This window comes from Petromyzon marinus, chromosome 14, assembly GCF_048934315.1.
Source record: "Petromyzon marinus isolate PM22_M1 ecotype Great Lakes invasive population chromosome 14, UKy_Petmar_22M1.pri1.0, whole genome shotgun sequence".
In the NCBI taxonomy this organism is placed as follows: Eukaryota; Metazoa; Chordata; class Hyperoartia; order Petromyzontiformes; family Petromyzontidae; genus Petromyzon; species Petromyzon marinus.
This window is the reverse complement of record NC_133680.1, coordinates 4,469,482-4,487,859: the sequence shown is the minus strand read 5'-3', so window position 1 is coordinate 4,487,859 and position 18,378 is coordinate 4,469,482. Positions and strand designations below refer to the sequence as shown.

Here is an 18,378-nt window from a genome sequence, read left to right as displayed (position 1 = left end):
GTTCTTTCGGTAAAGTCACGTAGAAGGGAAATAATAAAATAATGAAAATTAAATATTATTATATAAAAAAGTAACTTTTATTATTTTAGTTATTTCCCTTCTACGTGACTTTATTGAAAGTACCAAGAAGAGACGTCGTGAGAATGTTATTGTTTTATTTTATTATTTTATTCTCATTCTACGTGACTTTACCGAAAGAACCAAAGAAGAGGTGAGAACTATCTTTCAAAAGAGGTAGCATCACCTTCCAGAAGAGGTAGAGATATCTTCCAGAAGAGGTATAAATTTCATCCAGAAGGGTTAGATATCTTCCAGAAGAGGTTGATCTGCTTCCAGAAGAGGTAGCGTCAGCTTCCAGAAGAGTTAGAGACATCTTCCAGAAGCGGTGGAGACCTGCCAGAAGTGCTGGAGTCTTCTTCCGGAAGTGCTATAGTTATCTTCCAGAAGCCGGAGAGTTCTTCCAGAAGAGGCAGATCTCTGCCGGAAGACGCGGCCGAGCCAGCCACACTACTGTACTTGGGGGTTCCACTGTACGGCGCTAATTAATCATTATCGACAATTAATCCGAACTGACCTCTGCTGTCGTCGTCGTCGTCAACATCAACAACATCATCAACATCGTTGTCACGGTAAGCGCACGGCCACGCGTAACAAAGCGGTCTGTTCGACAGTAAGTTATACACTGCCCGAGGCCCAGAGTACGTGGCCTGTCTATCCGAGTGCCGTTAATCTCATTTGATACAAATTATAATCGATTAATTGTATTCATATTACCTTATACTATAGTTGTTTTGCCCTCGATAGAGGTCGTGATAAGATTATTTACTGTGTGCTTGGCTTGAAAGCTTTACTTCCCGGTTCAAATGCTTCCTAAATGCTGCAAGAGTATTGTTTTAATGTAGAGTCATTATTTTACGTGTGCCTGTTGTATAATCATAGCATTGTTAAATATGTATATTGTCATAGTATGATAATTTATTATTGCAGTGTTTATTAATGTCATTGTATCGCTGGAAGCATAATAAATGCACTATTAAGAGCGCACAATATAACCGCTATAGTTACGTGTATTGTGCTGAAGTATTGATTTTCACTCGTAACTGCTGCTTCTATAGTTTTGTAATAATATAGATCCCTTTGTCACTCCACTGCTGAATGAAGGCCTCCCCCACGCCATGTTGTTGGTCATCAGGGTTGTTTGACCATACTTCACCACGCTGGTCATTGCGGGTTGGTGAACGGGGGAGCGCAGGAGCGGTTTAGGTATCACTTGTACCTGATGTTAGCCGTGACACGGAATTCAGCTCAAGTCGCGGGTTCGTACTGCAGTGCGCTAACCACCGAGCCACTTTAACCCGAGATGTTAACTACCTCACATAGTATACAGGAGGTCGTGGGTTCGATCCCGACACTGACGCCTGCTGCTGCTGTATATTTCGAGTTTGTGGTGTCTCTCTCTCTCTCACCGTGGTCGCGTGGATTTTTTTTGTACAGGTCCTCTCCGGTTTTTCCCTCCGCATTTAAAATCAAACATGCGTTTAGAGTATTTGGCTGCTTCACATTTCCACGTGATAAGCCACTTAATTGCGCTATCATTTGTTGCCCAGGTCGCTTCTGAAAAAAGAGCTACATAGCTCAGTGGAGCCCTACCTGTTAAAATAAACATAGTTTTGTTTGTATTTTAACTGCCACTTAATCAACCACAGTGTTGTCGTAGGTTCACTGAGCCGGTACATTTGTGTACATCAATTGTCGAACAATTGACGCGCAATTGTAGCAGAAGGAAGGGATCGATGTTGAGGTGTGTTCATGTCTACAGTAGTGGCCGTTGATAAACCTGTTGACTTTGTACAACCCTCTTGTCATTCCACAACAACTGAGCGCGGGCCTCCTCACCATTTTGGGTTATTGGACCGTGCATATCGGGCCGGTCGGTGCGGGTTCGTGAAGCCGGGGGGCAAGGACATGGGAGCAGAGGAAATTGAGTCACAACGATCGATGTTGCTGCACGGCTTTCTGCTGTCCACTTTGATCCGCAGCCTATTGCCCCTTTTATGCACGGTAGTTGCCTATCCAAGCACTATACATGCTCATCCGCAGCCTATAACCCCTTCTATGCACGGTGGTTGCCTATCCAAGCACTATACAGGCTCAGCCTGGTGGGATTTGGCAAATTATACGTGTGACTTAATCATATGCATGCCTCTGTGGTTGGGTTTGACAAAAAAAAATTGCAATTGCGTAAACAATAGCTGTGGTTTCGTGGTTGTAGATATTTCTGCAAGGCTGCGCTGTGTCCAGGAATTAGTAGCGCATTTAGTTTAACGATTAATGCGCGTCAGGTTCGTTTTACATTACATCTGTTGGCTAAACGTCACCGTTCATAACTCTTTTTCACACTCTCGTTATGTTAAGAGACCGTTTAGAATTTTCACAGACCAGCGTATGTACTTTGTTAGAGAATGGCTCGCAGGAGCACATTTTTTTTACAGACATTCTTATAATGTCCCTTAAGTGATTGTATTTTTACTAGACACTCGTTGCACTTTTCTTAAAAATATATCTTCAATTCTCGAAGATCTAATTTGGACATTTTTTAATGAAAAATTAACTCTAATATTTTATATACTTTGTGGTTATGCTAATGAGACCATCATTTCAGGACTTGGTTAAATCATGGGTGACTGAAACCCAACTCAGGATTTCTGTCCTGAGCCATCCAGCCACCTCTGTTCAATTCCACATTTTAATCACCAAAATGACGCGTTTTGCATTTTCAGTCGCAAAGGAACCTTGGGGCCACCACGCGATCATGGTGGACTGAAGCCGCCGAATTTTAAAAACGAATTAAACAACAACAAAAAACCCCTCCAACACAACCGCAGCAACAATAAGCACAACAGCAGCAAAAGTGAGGGCACCTCACAGACGCGGGTTATGCAATCTGGATCGCCGCTAAGCCACCGCAGCTGGCGTCCATGTTGCGGTCTCCCCGCTACCTGGTCAGCCACTGCCTGCGCGCCCTCATGACCAAGCTGCAGGACGCGACGCCTGGCATGGCGGCAGCGGGCGGCGACGACGGCGGCGCGGGCCGAGCTGGCAGTGGCGACGCGGCAGGAATGCGCGTGTCGGTGCGGTACCTGGGCCTCCTGGCCGACGTGACGCTGCTGGTGGCCGTGTGCGTGGGGCTGTTTGCCCGCTGGGAGCGCACGGACAACGCGCTGCTGCTCGTGCTGTTCGTGCTCGGCCTGCTCGTGCTGGCGCTCGCGTGCGTGCTCTGCTACTACTTCTCCATGGAGCGTGCCGGCGGGAGCCTCGCTAACCTGTGGTTCGGCTTCCTGCTTGGCCTGCTGGCGCTGCTGGACACCAAGGACGCGGTGCTGGACGTGAAGGAGGAGGCCACGAGGTAAGAACGGCGGAGCCGGCTGTGCCTCGCTGTGCCGCCCCATCGCCCCCACTATTTTTGTCGCGTTCTAACTCGGGTTGAATTTATATATTTTTTTAAATACATTTTATGTCGGGCACTTACAGAAGGGGGCATACACCGAGGGTGAATGTGGCGGGAGGGGGGGGAACGGATAATGAACTGGGTTAGGTCGTCTGGGTTGACAGTTCCCCTTATATGGGGAGGGTCAATGCGGAGGGCTAACTCAGGTTGTGAGCGATAATGTATGAGCTCAGTCCGTCTATCCCTTCTGCCTATCCGTCTGGCTCCGGGGGGGGGGGGGGGGGTCACGATAACTCTTGTAAAGATGATCAAATATAAATGCTGTCTTGGGATGTCATCTGTACCATAAATGTATCGAGCATAAGAACTGGTTTTAGTTGATGAATTGCCCTCCTGTACTGTAATTAATGTACGATTTCGTCAGCCTAGTTTTTAATTGACACGTAGTGAGCATCGCAAGTCCATCCACGTCAAGTAAAATGTGCACCAAGTAATGGCTTTAAAATTTAATAGTGCTGTGGTTAGCCTCAAGATGCCAATGTTTTGATTAAATATACATACAGTATACGCTTGTATGAATAAATACATGCAAAAATGCACAACGCCCACAAGGCAAACATAACTTCAAAATACTTGCCACGTATGTGATGTTAATGTGTTGAGCTATGCATATGCAGTGAGCATGGAGAACACACCTGCCCTATAAGTTGGGACACGTAAGACGTTATGGCTGCCAACTGAGAATGGGGAAGCCTTCTTTATGGTATTTGTTTTTACATTAACAGTGGCTGGTGTGTAGATGTCACAGTGATTCTGCAACATTGTTCTCCACTCCTTGAATCAATTTTTATAACCTGTAAACCGTTTTACTCGCCTCGCGAGTTCGCGTCGCTCATTTTGGTCGGAGTTTATTTGCCGCCTTGTCCTCAGGTTAAAGAGGCCCAACGCATGCTCGCCGATCAGATTCTGAGTGTGGAGCGAGCAAATCCAGATTCGTTGGTTATCGTACTTGGCGACTTTAACAAAGGTAATCTCAGCCACGAACTCCCCAAATACATACAATTCATTAAATGCCCAACCAGAGAAGGGAACACTCTGGATCACTGCTACACTACAGTCAGTAGAGCCTACCACGCCGTCCCCCGAGCAGCACTAGGACACTCTGACCATGCCATGGTCCACCTGATTCCTGCATACAGGCAGAAACTAAAACTCTGTAAACCTGCTGTGAGGACATCTAAACAGTGGACCAGTGAGGCTGTGGAAGATTTGCGGGCGTGCTTAGACTGTACTGACTGGGATATGTTCACGACTGCTACCAATAGTCTGGATGAACTCACAGAGGCTGTGACGTCCTACATCAGCTTCTGTGAGGACTGCTGTATCCGAACACGTACCAGGGTGAACTTTAACAACAATAAGCCCTGGTTCTCAGCAAAGCTCAGAAGGTTGAGGTTGGAGAAGGAGGAAGCGTTTAGGAGTGGAGATAGAGACAGATTCAAGGAGTGGAAGAACAGGTTTAGCAAAGCGGTGAGAGAGGCTAAACGACTGTACTCAGAGAGACTAAAACACCAGTTCTCTACAAACGACGCTGCTTCTGTCTGGAGAGGGCTCAGGCAGATCACCAACTACAAACCCAGAGCCCCCCACACCACTAACGACTCCCGCCTAGCCAACGACCTGAACGAGTTCTACTGTAGATTTGAAAGACAATTGGACTGTCCTGAACCACCCCTTCCAACCCAAGAGGCCCCATCCCCCACCAATACTACAGAGACGACTATCTCCTTTCAGGAGGGAGAAGTTAATAGACTTTTCAAGAGGCAGAATCCACGCAAAGCAGCCGGGCCGGACTCTGTCTCTCCAGCCACCCTCAGGCACTGCGCTGACCAGCTGTCTCCGGTGTTCACCAACATCTTTAACACCTCCCTGGAGACATGCCATGTACCAGCCTGTCTCAAGTCCTCCACCATCATCCCTGTGCCCAAAAAGCTAAGGCCAACAGGACTAAATGATTACAGACCGGTCGCCCTTACATCTGTGGTAATGAAGTCTTTTGAGCGCCTGGTCCTGGCACACCTCAAAGCCATCACAGACCCTCTCCTGGACCCCCTTCAGTTTGCCTACAGAGCCAACAGGTCTGTGGACGATGCAGTTAACATGGCCCTCCACTTCACCCTACAGCATCTGGACGCCCCAGCATCCTACGCCAGGATCCTGTTTGTGGACTTCAGCTCTGCCTTCAACACCATCATCCCTGCCCTGCTTCAGGACAAGCTCTTCCAGCTGAACGTGCCATACACCACCTGTAAATGGATCACAGACTTCCTGTCTGACAGGAAGCAGTGCGTTAAGCTGGGAACACAAGTCTCTGGCTCCAGGTCCATCAGCACCGGAACTCCTCAGGGCTGCGTCCTTTCCCCTCTGCTCTTCTCCCTGTATACCAACAGCTGCACCTCCAATCATCTGTCCGTCAAACTATTGAAGTTTGCGGATGACACCACCCTCATTGGGCTGATCTCTGGTGGGGATGAGTCTGACTATAGGTGGGAAGCTGACAATCTGGTGACCTGGTGTAGCCAGAACAACTTAGAGCTAAATGCTCTAAAGACAGTTGAGATGGTTGTGGACTTAAGGAAGAATACAGCACCACTCACCCCCATCACCCTGTTAGACTCCCCAGTCAAAATTGTAGAGTCCTTCCGCTTCCTGGGCACTATTCTCTCCCGGGACCTCAAGTGGGAATTGAACATCAGCTCCCTCACTAAGAAAGCTCAACAGAGGATGTACTTTCTACGGCAGCTGAAGAAATTCAACCTGCCAAAGACAATGATGGTGCAATTCTATACAGCGATCATTGAATCCATCCTCACCTCCTCCATAACCGTCTGGTACGCTGCTGCCACTGCCAAGGACAAGAGCAGACTGCAGCGTATCATCCACACTGCTGAGAAGGTAATTGCCTGCAATCTACCGACCCTCGAGGACCTGCACACGACAAGGTCTATGAGGCGAGCGAGGAAGATTATGGCCGATTTCTCCCACCCTGGACACTCTCTGTTTCAGCTACTCCCCTCCGGCAGAAGGCTTCGGTCCATCAGGACCAAAACCTCACGCCATAAAAACAGTTTCTTCCCATCTGCTGCTGGCCTGTTAAACAAGGCCAAGGGCTAACACTGTTTTTAACATTTGATCTACATAACGACACGTTGCTGATATTAACTATGTTTCCCTATTTGTATTTTTAAATTATATCTTAAAGCTATTTTATATTCGATATTTATTTAATTTTATATACTTCAGCCCCTTAGTGTTAGACTTTTAACCCTTATTATAGTAAGACTTGTTTAAAACTTATTTAAGATTTTAGATTCCTATATGTTGAATGTATGCACCATCCTGCCAAAGTAAATTCCGTGTCGGTGTGAACTTACATGGCGAATAAAATAAAACTCTTTCTGATTCTTAAGCAGTGGAAAGACAGTGACTCACGATGAAAGTTGAATTTAAGCTTTTTGAAAATGTTCTACTCTTAGCTTGGTGCTCTCTTCAAGTGTTGTACCTCACTTCGATCCTTTGCTGGATAAAAGCTTTCCGTACACTACATCAGTAAGCGGTTGTTTGGCTTTACTTCACTCTACTTCACCACGCTAGCCAGTGTACGACAGGTTTTGAGAAGGGTGGGCCCAGACCGATTCAGATATCACTCATCGCTGATGTTACCCATGGGCAGGAATCGAACCCCAGTTGCCTGCTTTCATAGTGCAAGTGTGCTAATAACGACACCTGCTGTACATTAATCTGTATGAAACACTGCAATTGTGTGTAGCGTTGCAGTTTATTTAAATTGAGCAACAAAGATACGATCATTGTTATACGCAGCATATTAAGGCTCCCTGCATTCACTCGTCCACGATGACAAGTGTGGGCCACTGAAGGTAAGTCAATATTGGGAGATCGAGAATGAAAATACAACAATTGATGACGCTGCACCACGCTCCACATTTCCACGCAACCTATGACATCCTGCTTGTGCATGGTGATCACCCAGTTTAGCCAATAACCCCCGCAACCCGTATGGCGTGGGGGAGGCCCTCATCCAGCAGTGGATTGACCAAAGGGCTGGACATGTACAAAGCAGCATTTGTTGCACAAACGTTGCTGTGTTTAAACTTCAACTTAGAGCTGCTCCTGTGGGCAAAACATTTACACTCAACTCTTGATTATCCTGGGCATAGGCAGGAGAGCTTTTGCTCGAAAAAAATACAGATATTGAAAAAGATAAGTAAATTACATGGGCATCAGGGTTAAAACAGAGAATGTGTCACATGTTTTTATTTCCTTTTAATGTAACAGGTTTACTTGTTGACATGTTTGTGTGTTAATGGACACTGAGTCATTGGCCCCTTGACAAGTGAGGTGCAACTAAATATAGAACTAGCGCAGCACGTGAGGGTGCTCCAAATGAGCATGGTTAATCTGCAACCCGGCTAATAGAGAATATTTAACGACATGCATGTCATGTAATCGGCACATTACATATACATTGCCCTCACCTTAGTTCAGACCACCACCTCAAGAGTGGAATGTGGCTCTGCGATTGTTTCAACCAGTGGGTCTCAACCTTTGTTTGGCTACTGTAACCCCGTGTTGAATTTTGTTTCAACCCAACATGTTTCTGAGAAATGAAGGTATGAATAATTAACATCATTATGTTTTTAACCAATTGTCCATTTTGCGAGGTATCCGAACTAGCTTGTAACTGCCAGCGAATAAAAATAACAATTCAACGGACCCTCTGCATGCACCCTCTGCATGCGCGAGGTAATTTGTTTGGGCTCGCTGGTTACTCTTGGAAACCACATTGTTTACGATCAATGAGTTTAAAAATGTCTTTTATATTGTTCTATGTTACCTTATGGATTTCAATGTTATCGTAGTTATTTTATATTGGCAGATTCAAACATTATTATTCACCAATGACTCTCATGTATGATATAATTTCACACATTTATAAATCACCTCACGTACCCCCTGGGACATTGCCACGTACCCCCAGGGGTCCGCGTAGCCCCGGTTGAGAACCACTGGTTTCAGCCACCAACTCATCTGTTGGTATTTGTTTCCAGCCTGTACACGTTTTCCATTTGTGATGGGTTTTCCCATCATTTGCAGATGTTGTTGGATTTAGGCCAATCGAGAGTTGACCGCAACGGAATACATTCACCCGCGCTCTTTGCGCGCAGCGACAGCAGGCCTTCCGCTGACGTTCGTCCACCACCGCTGTTCCCCAGGTACCTGCTGCTGACCAGCGTGGGCCTCAAGCTGCTGTGGGCCCTGGTGGAGCGCGTCTGCGGCTACACTCGCCGCACGCCAACGCTCGTCACCGGCGCCGAGCTGCTGCAGCTGCTCGGCTTCTCGGTGGCGAGCACGGCCATGCTGGCGCCGCAGTGCGCCAACGTGGTGCTGCTTGCGTGCGCCGTTGGCCTCTGCATCGCCGACCTGCGCATGAAGTCTTTCTTGGCGCCCCTCAACCTGGTGGCGTTCGGCCTGCTCACGGCGCTGCTCTTCTTCCCGTCGCTGGGCGTCTCCGTGAACCCGTACGCGCTGGGCTGCTTCTTTGGCCGCCTCGTAGCCGGCCCACTGCTCGACCTGTACTTCTGCGGCCTGTCGGTGACGGAGCGCTGGCAGCCGTACCTGCAGGTGATTGCCCGCCGTTTGCCGGTGCCCTCCCCGTTCAAGCCTGCAGTGCCGTTAATACCGATTTAGAGGTAGAATTATTTCACCCACGGTTGCGATTCGATGAGTTGTCGCTAGTCAGGGTCGTGATTGGATATAGCAATCGTGTTTTACTTATCTATCAATCGTGACTGCAGGGATTCATATTCTTGGTTCTTTCGGTAAAGTCACGTAGAAGGGAAACAATAAAATAATAAAAATATAAAACAATAAAATTCTCACGACGTTTCGACTGCAACACAAGCAATCATCATCATGTGTGAAAACCACAGCAATAAACTTTGAAAAAAGTGGCAGTTATTTTTAACGTTAGCACCACGGAGAGCGATTTGACAGTTTTTTCAGATGGACGAGTCCATCTATGTTCAGAAAAGAGGAGGGGGGAGACGAAAATAATGGATCCGGTCTGAAAGCCACCGTAAGTGTGAACAATCAATTAAGACCCGAAATGGTTTATCAAATCCTTCCAATGATTGCTAAGCCAGAATCCATCTTCTCGGTTGAAATTGTCTCTGCGTTTGTATATGTGGATAGCCTCATGAACGAATCCCTCATGGTAGTCAGATGGCTTGCAAAGAACCTCTGTCTTGGAGAAGTCAATGTCATGTGAGCCTACTGAATTATAACAGTGATCTGTCACGGCTGAGGTGTTGGTCCTACCGTGTTTTAGGTCTGCTTTGTGTTCACGAATGCGGTCCGAGACATGTCGTTTGGTTTCTCCAATGTAACTACTACCACAGAGGCAACTTAATTTGTAGACGCCAGGGTACTGTATGTCCAGAATCACATCTTTGCAGACGGAACCAGATCACGGATTTTATGTAATGTGTTGAATCGGACCTGGATCTTGTGTTTATTCAAGATTTTGGAGATCTTTTTTGTGATACCCGCAATGTAGGGTAAAGTGATGGTTTTGAAAGGCTCAAGAGGGTCCTTCTTCATGGTTGGAGTGATAGCTTTGCGGATTGTGTAGTCGTGCTTGAGTTCACTGGCTATGTGTTCCTGGTCGGATATGCATTGGGCTCTATGGTGCAGAGTCTTGATGAGGGAATACTTCTGGGATGGATGGTGGTTGCAGTCGAAACGTCGTGAGAATTTTATTGTTTTATATATTTTTTATTTTATTGTTTCCCTTCTACGTGACTTTACCGAAAGAACCAAGAATATAAATCTTTAATCAAAAATATGTTTTTAGGTATCGTGACCGTCACAACAAATCGTTACAAGGCGCTTAAGAAGTACAACAGTAACAGTAATATATCAACAATAAAAACGGTCAATAATTATATAGAAAAAGATCAATAAAAGCAATTCATCTAGAGATCAATACAAATGCAATGCAATACAAGGTAAACACATTACAATGCCAACAATAATGTTATAAAAGTGTCTTCAATAGGGATGATGGTGAATGTTGCTGCCACTCGTAGCCTTAGGTGCCAGATGAACCCATTACAGTTAACTGTGGATGGCAAGTGCTGCAAAATCGATTGTTTTGCAGTTCCCCCCACCCCCAACTTCACCAGACCACACTGACCAGTGTCGTGAAGTATGGTCAAATATGATGCCCCGAAAGGCATGAGGGGGCCCTCATCCAGCATTGGATTAACACAATTGACAGTACATGCACTAGAGGTATAACCATTTAACCATTTGTTAATTTCCCTATGGGTTTTTAAGTTCAGAATACATGCGTAACATGCGTGCTTCAGGATTGGTCTTATTGGATGTTTTATGCTCCATTCTTCAACCAAGGAGACTGAGCAATGAGCTCCCTTCCTGCGCGGGACTGATATGGGCCGTGGCATCACTGGAGCGTCAAGGATGGCAATAGCAGTGGATAGCCAGTCGCTGGCGATGATCATAAATGCTGCGATCTATAGGTCCAACTTTTCTGCTCCTAGCTTTATGTTAAATGCTGGAACGTTTTTGAATGTATCCATCTCCGCTGCTTATGTAAAATGGAGCAACAGATATAAAGCATTGTTGTGAAGCAACATTATTCGACGAAATTTGTAACACTTAATAAACGCTTAAGGCCGATCCTATGGGCAATGCAAGTCATGTAATATTTACGCTTTGCCGTTCGCCACATGCCCTGGGAATGTTTGTTGGTACCGTGCTCAAAGCGGCTCATGGGAGTGCAGCTTGTTCTGTTTTAACTTTTTTTTGGCTCCAAATTATGTAACGATGGCACTGTTAGCTCTGTGCCTGGAGTCAAAGACGTCTCCAAATGGAGCTCTGGCAGTGAGTACTGTAGATCTCTGTCGGAGACTGCCACCCAAAGATGGCATTGCGGAACTACACGTGAATGCACTCATAATAGGCTTCTTTACACACTAAGCGCGCAACTTTGAAATGCCCTGAGAAGTGTCGCACGTCATTAAAACTAACATATTCATTTCTCAGAAATGGAAGAAGCCAAATTTAGTGAAAGCTGAGTGACGTTTTTCTACATGTAGTTATTGGCAATCAGCCCAGGACCATCAACTCGCTACACTCGAGAACCCGAGTCTGTTCATGCGCAGCTGCCGGCTCGGTTCTTTTTTGTCCTTCCCCCCCCCCGCACCTCCTATTAGCACGGTTAGTTACGTACGGTGCGAAAGAAGTTCAGCATACAACGTACACACACACACAGCATCATCTCGCCGAGCCACTGGACCGCCCCAGTGCGCGAAACTTCCTGATGCGTGTCTGTGCATGCGACCCCCCCCCCCCCAACCGTAGATGCGCAAGAGTTTGCGTCGCCTCTCGGTGCTGGCACTGGCTGCGACCGAGCTCTTCTTCCTGGCGCTGTCGGCCTGCGCTCTCGCCGACCTGCACCGCTGGTACATCGTCATCCCGGGCTTCGTGGTGTTTGGCATCCTGTGGCTGGGCTGCCACCTGGCGCTGGTGGCGTCGCTCTGGGCCTTCCACAACAAGCTGACGGACTGCCTGGGCGCGTACACACTGCTGCGCGCCAGCGGCAAGGGGCTCGACGGCGTGATGGCATCGCGGGGCATGCGTCACTTCTGCCTGGTGGCCGAGCGCCTGGTGTTCGGGGCCCTCATGTCCACCTCTCTGCTGGGGGCCGTGTGCTGGCAGGTAAAGGGGCGATATGGCGGTCGGGTTGCACTGTGATACGTTTTTATGCAGTTTGCAAATTGTAAATGCGTTTCATTTCACGGAAAGAGCCGATGTACTGAACTGGAACTTCTTTTTTTTGTGTTTGGTTTGTTGTCCTTCCCCCCGCACCTCCGATTAGCACGGTTGGCTACGCACGGTGCGAGATAAGTCATACATAAATGTAATGGGGTTGTTGCCCGCGGTGTAATGGTTAGCATGCTGGACTTGAAATTTAAGGTCGCCGGTTCGATTCGATCTCCCGGCTCAGCGGTTGCAGCAATGGTGCAACTTTCTTAAATTCCCTCCCCTCCCCGCCTCTGTCCACCGAGCAGTATGAATGGGTGCGCCACAGTCAATTGGCAGGTCACGTGTGGTGGGGTAAAGTGTAGGTAGAGTAGGCCAAATACCATCTAGAGCTCCCTGCAGTGGAGGCCTTTCCATGAGCAGTGGTGCGAGTAGGTAGATGCAAGGGTGGCATATTTACCCGTTTGCAACCTAAATTATGTATATTATCTAATAATATGGGGGCATATGTCCTTCTAACTGGAAAACATCAGATTTGTATACTGAGCGCAGTCATTGAAGGTGGATGAGGATCATATTAGAGGAAGCGAGAGTTTTTTTGTACATTTTTATTTTAACTTGGTAATAAAAAGCGAAATACCAACGTGAATATATAACAAAAGTTTTCAACCAGTGCATTGTCGTATCGCAGGACCGTGAGAGGTGGCGACTGCTTGTGGAGGCCTTCATCCAGCAGTGGATAGTGGCTGATGACAATGTAAATGATAATACGCAGCAACAGATTTCTTATGAGATTTACAAACTGAGTTGGGCCATTCGATATTGCTTCTTGAAAGTAGCGGGCAACCTGTTTTGGTTGCCTTTTTTTTATAGAACTGCAAATGAGTTTAAATGTGGCGGTGGTGGTGCATTGCAGGCACACAATGGCACTTTCATGGCTGCTTTCCTGATCATCCTGCCGCTGGAATCGCTCCTCTTTGGGCTCTTCCACGAGCTTGGCATCTGCCTTGGGGGGACCTGCGTGGGTTACGCACTCATCATACCGACTGCCTACTGCAGGTACTGTAGTGGTTCTCTCTTTTGTTTATGAACATTCAAACTGTAGCCCGAATGTCAACAAAGTAGAGAGGGCTGTTGTTTACACCCACTTCAAACAATAGCGTCATTCATGGTCATTGCGTCTCACAACGCTGTTCTCACAACACTACGTTCATTATATACAAGGGACAAATGCAACGGACAGCTACTCCCGAGCAAAATAAAAAAAAACCCCAGATAAAAATGAACAAAAACAAATGCACACACAACAAAAAAAGTTATCACAACAGAGAAGTTAGTCCATTCGGTCTCGCATGCCAGACCACAATCCAAACTTGTCTCACTCAAGCCAGGAAACCTTCACAGGATGGGGCAGTGGAGTGCCAAAAAGTTACATTTAATTTATACCGATTGGTGAAAGGTCCAAAATGTGATTTCCTATTAATCAACATATGCCTGGATGAATAAAAAGGCCTTTGGTTGATATTGAACAATGTGATGGAGTCGATTTGTCGGATGCGGAGTAGGAGGGTATTGCAGACTAGGGGCTGCGAATGAGAAAGCTCATCCACTCTTTGTTGAGATGTTGACATGGAGCCTCTGCTCAAAAGCAGCACTTCTTATGGCAATTTCCATTTTTTCTTTAGACCTCGAGATCCCTTTGCCACATTCATAAGGCCCAACATTGTGCAATGTTAGTTGGTGATGGAGTGGGCTTGGTGACATGAACATCATGAGCCATGTCATAATGGACGTGGCTTTTAGGTTTCCGACCTTCGAGAGGCAGAATGTCTGTTAATCGTCACCAGCTGTGTGGACGACCGACAAGTACTAATCCCCCCCCCCCGTAACCTCCTTCGGTTCTGTGTGTGCGCCAGTCCGGACGGGCAGCCTCTGCTGTTGCCGCCCGAGCTGGTGGAGAGCCTGAACGTGCGCTCGACGGGCACGCTGCACACGGTGCAGCGCTTCTTCGCGCACCACATGGTGGAGACGTTTGGCTGCGACTACTGCACGAGCGGCCTCACGCTGGAGTACCTGCAGGCGAAGCTGCGCACCTTCTTCGACATGCGCACGCAGGACGGGCCGCGGCACGACACTTACATCCTCTACTACAGCGGGCACACGCACAGCACGGGCGACTGGGCGCTGGCAGGTTAGTTGCCCAACGACGGGGTGTGCCGTGATGATGATGATGATGTTGTAGATCAAGGGGTCGGCAACCTGCGCCTCGGGAACCGCATGCGGCTCTTTAAGGACCGTTGTTTCGTTACCGTCTCGTTGCTGCTCTTGAAATCGTTTTTTTTTACCGAATTTGAAAACAAAAATTGCTCTTGTTATTTTGGTTGCCGACCCCTGTTGTAGATGGTTCAGCTAACTGATATAAAATTAATTCAGGGCGATTCGGAGGTCGGAGCGATGAGCTGGCACTGCTCCGGGGACCTGGGTTTGAAGCTGGATTTCAGCTGCCTATGTTTTAAATCGGGTTCTCAAGGTGTAGACGATTGCTGCCGTGGTGTAATGGTTTAGCGCACAGGACTTATCAGAGATCGCCGGTTCACTGTGTTCTCCTGGCACAGCAGTCGAAATAATGGGTACGTTTTTTCAAATCCCACTACCTCTTTCCACCCAGCTACATAAATGATGGGTGCACCACAGCCACTCGGCAGGTCATCTGTGGTGGGGAAAGGTGTGTGCAATATTTTTTGTAATGTTTTGGCTCAAGGCTGCCTCGCCCCAACAACTTTGTGGGCAGTGCAACAAAATCCACTGTTGTTGTTGTTGTCTACTGCTATGCTACGTGTATATCCTGCACGCCTTGACCAACCCGTGCCGATCAGCGTCGTGAACTAGGTCAAATAAACCCTCACAACCCACGCTGTATAGGGAGGCTGTCATCCAGCGGTGGATATTCTGCAGGGGGAGAATCTCTGAAGCTGGAGACCTTGCTCGAGTGGTGGAAGGAGCGGAGCGGGCCCCACCCGTGCCGCCTCATCGTGGTGCTCGACTGCGAGAGCGGCGCCCAGTGGGCACGCGACGTGCGCCGCCTCGCCGGCCCGCAGGGCTTCATCGCCGTGCAGGCGGCCGTCATCTTCCGGACGGCGAGCGACGCGGACGCGGTCGTGACGATGGACGGCGCTGGCGCCTCGCTCCCGGGCGAGTTCACGCGCCGCTGGGTCGACTTCAACTGCGGCGGCGGCGCCGCCACGTGGGAGGAGAAGTGCGGCAGCGCGGGAGCCGTCTACGGCGTGTCGTCCTCGTGGGGAGACTACCGCATGCGGGTGCCGGAGGACGCCGCCGCCGGCTCGGCCTACTTCCCGCGCCCGCTCAGGCCGCTGGTGCGAGCGGCGTCGTGCGCCTGCTGCGACCGGCTGGGCGGCTTCGGCCTGGGGCTGGGCCTGGGCGTGCTGTGCGAGGTGTGCTCGCGTTGCTTCCGGCGCATCAAGCTGCGCTGGTTCCCGCCGGCGGCGCTCGACACGGGACATGGCTTCAAGCTCGTGAAGTCGTGAGCGTGCAATTTTTAACGAGGCCGTCGTCACCGTCGTCGCGCCGCACCCGACGTTATCAGGAAGCGGGGGGGGGGGGGGGCTGGGGAGCACTTGGACACTGGTTACAAGCGCGTTTTGTTGTTTCTTTGTCTTTTTGTCACCGTGCCGGATTAATCTTTTTCTGTTTGCAGTTTTCATGTTGTCCGTCATTAATCAATGTTACGAACATGATGTTCAGCTTCAAAAGAATCGGGGCTCTTCTTCCGTCCTTCCTCACAAAGAATACATTGGCTTGCACTTGAGCTTGTTCTGTACAACTTTTAAGGAGTGAAGTCACCGAAGGGTTATCTTTTTAATGGAGTTGTTGGTATTTAAAATCGGCGCGTTTGTAATTTGCGTCTGTTTTGGGCTGTGTTCAGACCCGCGGTCACGTAAACAGTGCTGCGTTAAGAAAATAAAAATGAGGGAGGCCATCTCATTCTAATTAAGAAGGCAGGCTCAAGGCGTCAAGTCTTATGTTTCATTGCATAGTTTCAGCGACTGCACTGCAGCATACATAATAAGCAGGACTAATTAAAAACTTTCTTGTTTTTGCAAAGCCTTAGGTGGTGCACGTACCACACATTGCGCGGTTGGGTTTTTGTGTTTTGTATTATACGTTATATCCCTTTGTCCCCTGCACAATAATTATGTATGACTGTTTTTTTGTTGTGGTTGCTTTAGTTTTTTTTGCAAGAATATGGTGGGGCTTTTATAAATCAAAATATACCACCAAATTGTTATGTAGGTTTGCAACAAATGCTATCAGTTTCATTTTATTGCCCGAGTTATAATTAATCTGAAATATTTGCCACTTTATTTTTAAATCATGTTACAAAACATCACTTTTTAGTGGCATTAAATTAATCCACAATTGGTCATACCCTTACGTGAAAGCAGCCATTTCCCCCTTTTTCCGGCATTAACCTCTGATTAGCACGGTTGACTATGTACGGCGCTAAAGAAGTTCAGCATGCATTAACACGAAGCGTTTGGGAAAATATATTTTACCGAAAATGCTTTCAGGATATTTCGTTGTAGGGGCGATTTAATAAAATTTCAACTTGTATTTGGCACCGAGGCTCCTTTTGTTAAGGCAAAAGTTCTGATTCATTTTTAAATCAGCGTCACGCTGAATGTCATTAATATTCCTGCCATTGGATGTTTGCTACACGTAAAGGTTTAATTGCACCACTTAGTTATTAATCAAAGTGCACTTGCCAGGAGATGTCTTACATTCCCATTAGACAATTATCATCTTTATACCAAACAATCCCAAGGCAAAAGTGAGGCCGCACAATGCGGCTTTGCGATACCCTCCAAATTCTAAAAGTGCCAATATATATAAAAAAAGATTCCTCACTCCATCGATGGAGGTTACTTTGTTTATATTTTTTACAATTATTTATCATTGATAACGCACACGCCGCTCACATACATATTGATCCTGTCTTTAAACTGTGCATCTTGGGAACACAACTTGTCCACCGGTTGACTTCGTTTCTTCTTCAGGCCAAGTTTTTTCCCCTTTCCAACAAATAGCTCCGTTTGCACTGCGGTGAATCCCACCGACGAGGGGAGTGGCTCACTACCCTGTGGGGTTATTGACCGGTGCGTCTCTGCGCATGTTGTCCTCCTCCCCCCCCACACCTCCAATTAGCGCGGTTGGCTACGTACGGTGCCGAAAGAAGTTCAGCATACAGTACACACGTGATAAAACGTGGGTTGAGAACTGTCATTTAATCTGGCCCATGGGCCACAGGGGAGAATGGCCCTACCACTTAGAAGCAGCCCGAAAATATTTTTAAATGTTACTCTACTTATCTTAAGTCACGCTAATCGCGCACGAGAGGGGAATAATTTAAACCTGGCTACAACACTTTCTAATTCTCGTGTACTCAGCCACAGTTACCGCAAGGGCCTGTTGCAGTGACGAGTGACTGAATCGTGCTTATGAGTTGACTGGCCGCCAAAGATATCTAAAGTTGTACTCAGCCCTCGGTAAGGAAAAGGCTTCCCGCCCCTGCGTTAAAAGATCACATGAAAGTCTCCTCAGGAGCAGGCCATGGTATGACATCGTTGCTGGATAAGCAATGAAGGCATTCCCCACCCCCCACCTTAAAAACAGGGCCTCCAGTCTTAACTGTCGTGCAGTTGACCAAGAAGCACTTTGTAAAAAAAATTTTTTGACAAATACCCGTTTTCAAAAAGTGCTAAGGTTACAAAATAAATTTAACGAAATGTTCTAGAACTGGTTGGACTTGATGTGAGTTGAGCCTTCACGGTTTTGGATCTCATGTACCCAGTGTGTGTTGTGAATGGTCTGTGCCCTGGAATAAAGGTTACGGACAATGATTGCTTTTGGGGTGTATTATTTAAAACATGTGCAAATGTGGTTAACATTGTAAAATGTCCCATTCTTTTCTGTGGCTAGGTTTTAACATTGTAAAATGTCCCATTCTTTTCTGTGGCTAGGTTTTAATTGAACACACAGTAGTA

The 18,378-nt window shown here is 47.4% G+C and overlaps 1 protein-coding gene across 2 annotated transcripts; it reads left to right on the top strand.

Annotated features, from left to right (window-relative positions):
- Positions 1 to 434: 434 nt before the first annotated feature.
- TMEM168 (transmembrane protein 168) lies at positions 435 to 18,234 on the top strand. 2 transcript variants are annotated; one of them, XM_076067037.1, is made up of 7 exons: positions 435 to 629; positions 2,781 to 3,406; positions 8,743 to 9,151; positions 11,915 to 12,271; positions 13,233 to 13,375; positions 14,233 to 14,507; positions 15,239 to 18,234. In XM_076067037.1, the coding sequence occupies exons 2-7, from the start codon at positions 2,979 to 2,981 to the stop codon at positions 15,859 to 15,861; spliced, it is 2,235 nt and encodes a 744-aa protein (XP_075923152.1). In that variant the 5' UTR covers positions 435 to 629; positions 2,781 to 2,978; the 3' UTR covers positions 15,862 to 18,234. The 2 variants fall into 2 exon arrangements, with proteins under 2 accessions (XP_075923152.1, XP_032810187.1); XM_032954296.2 differs by having other exon boundaries at positions 436 to 629; positions 15,272 to 18,234.
- The last annotated feature ends 144 nt before the right edge of the window (positions 18,235 to 18,378 follow it).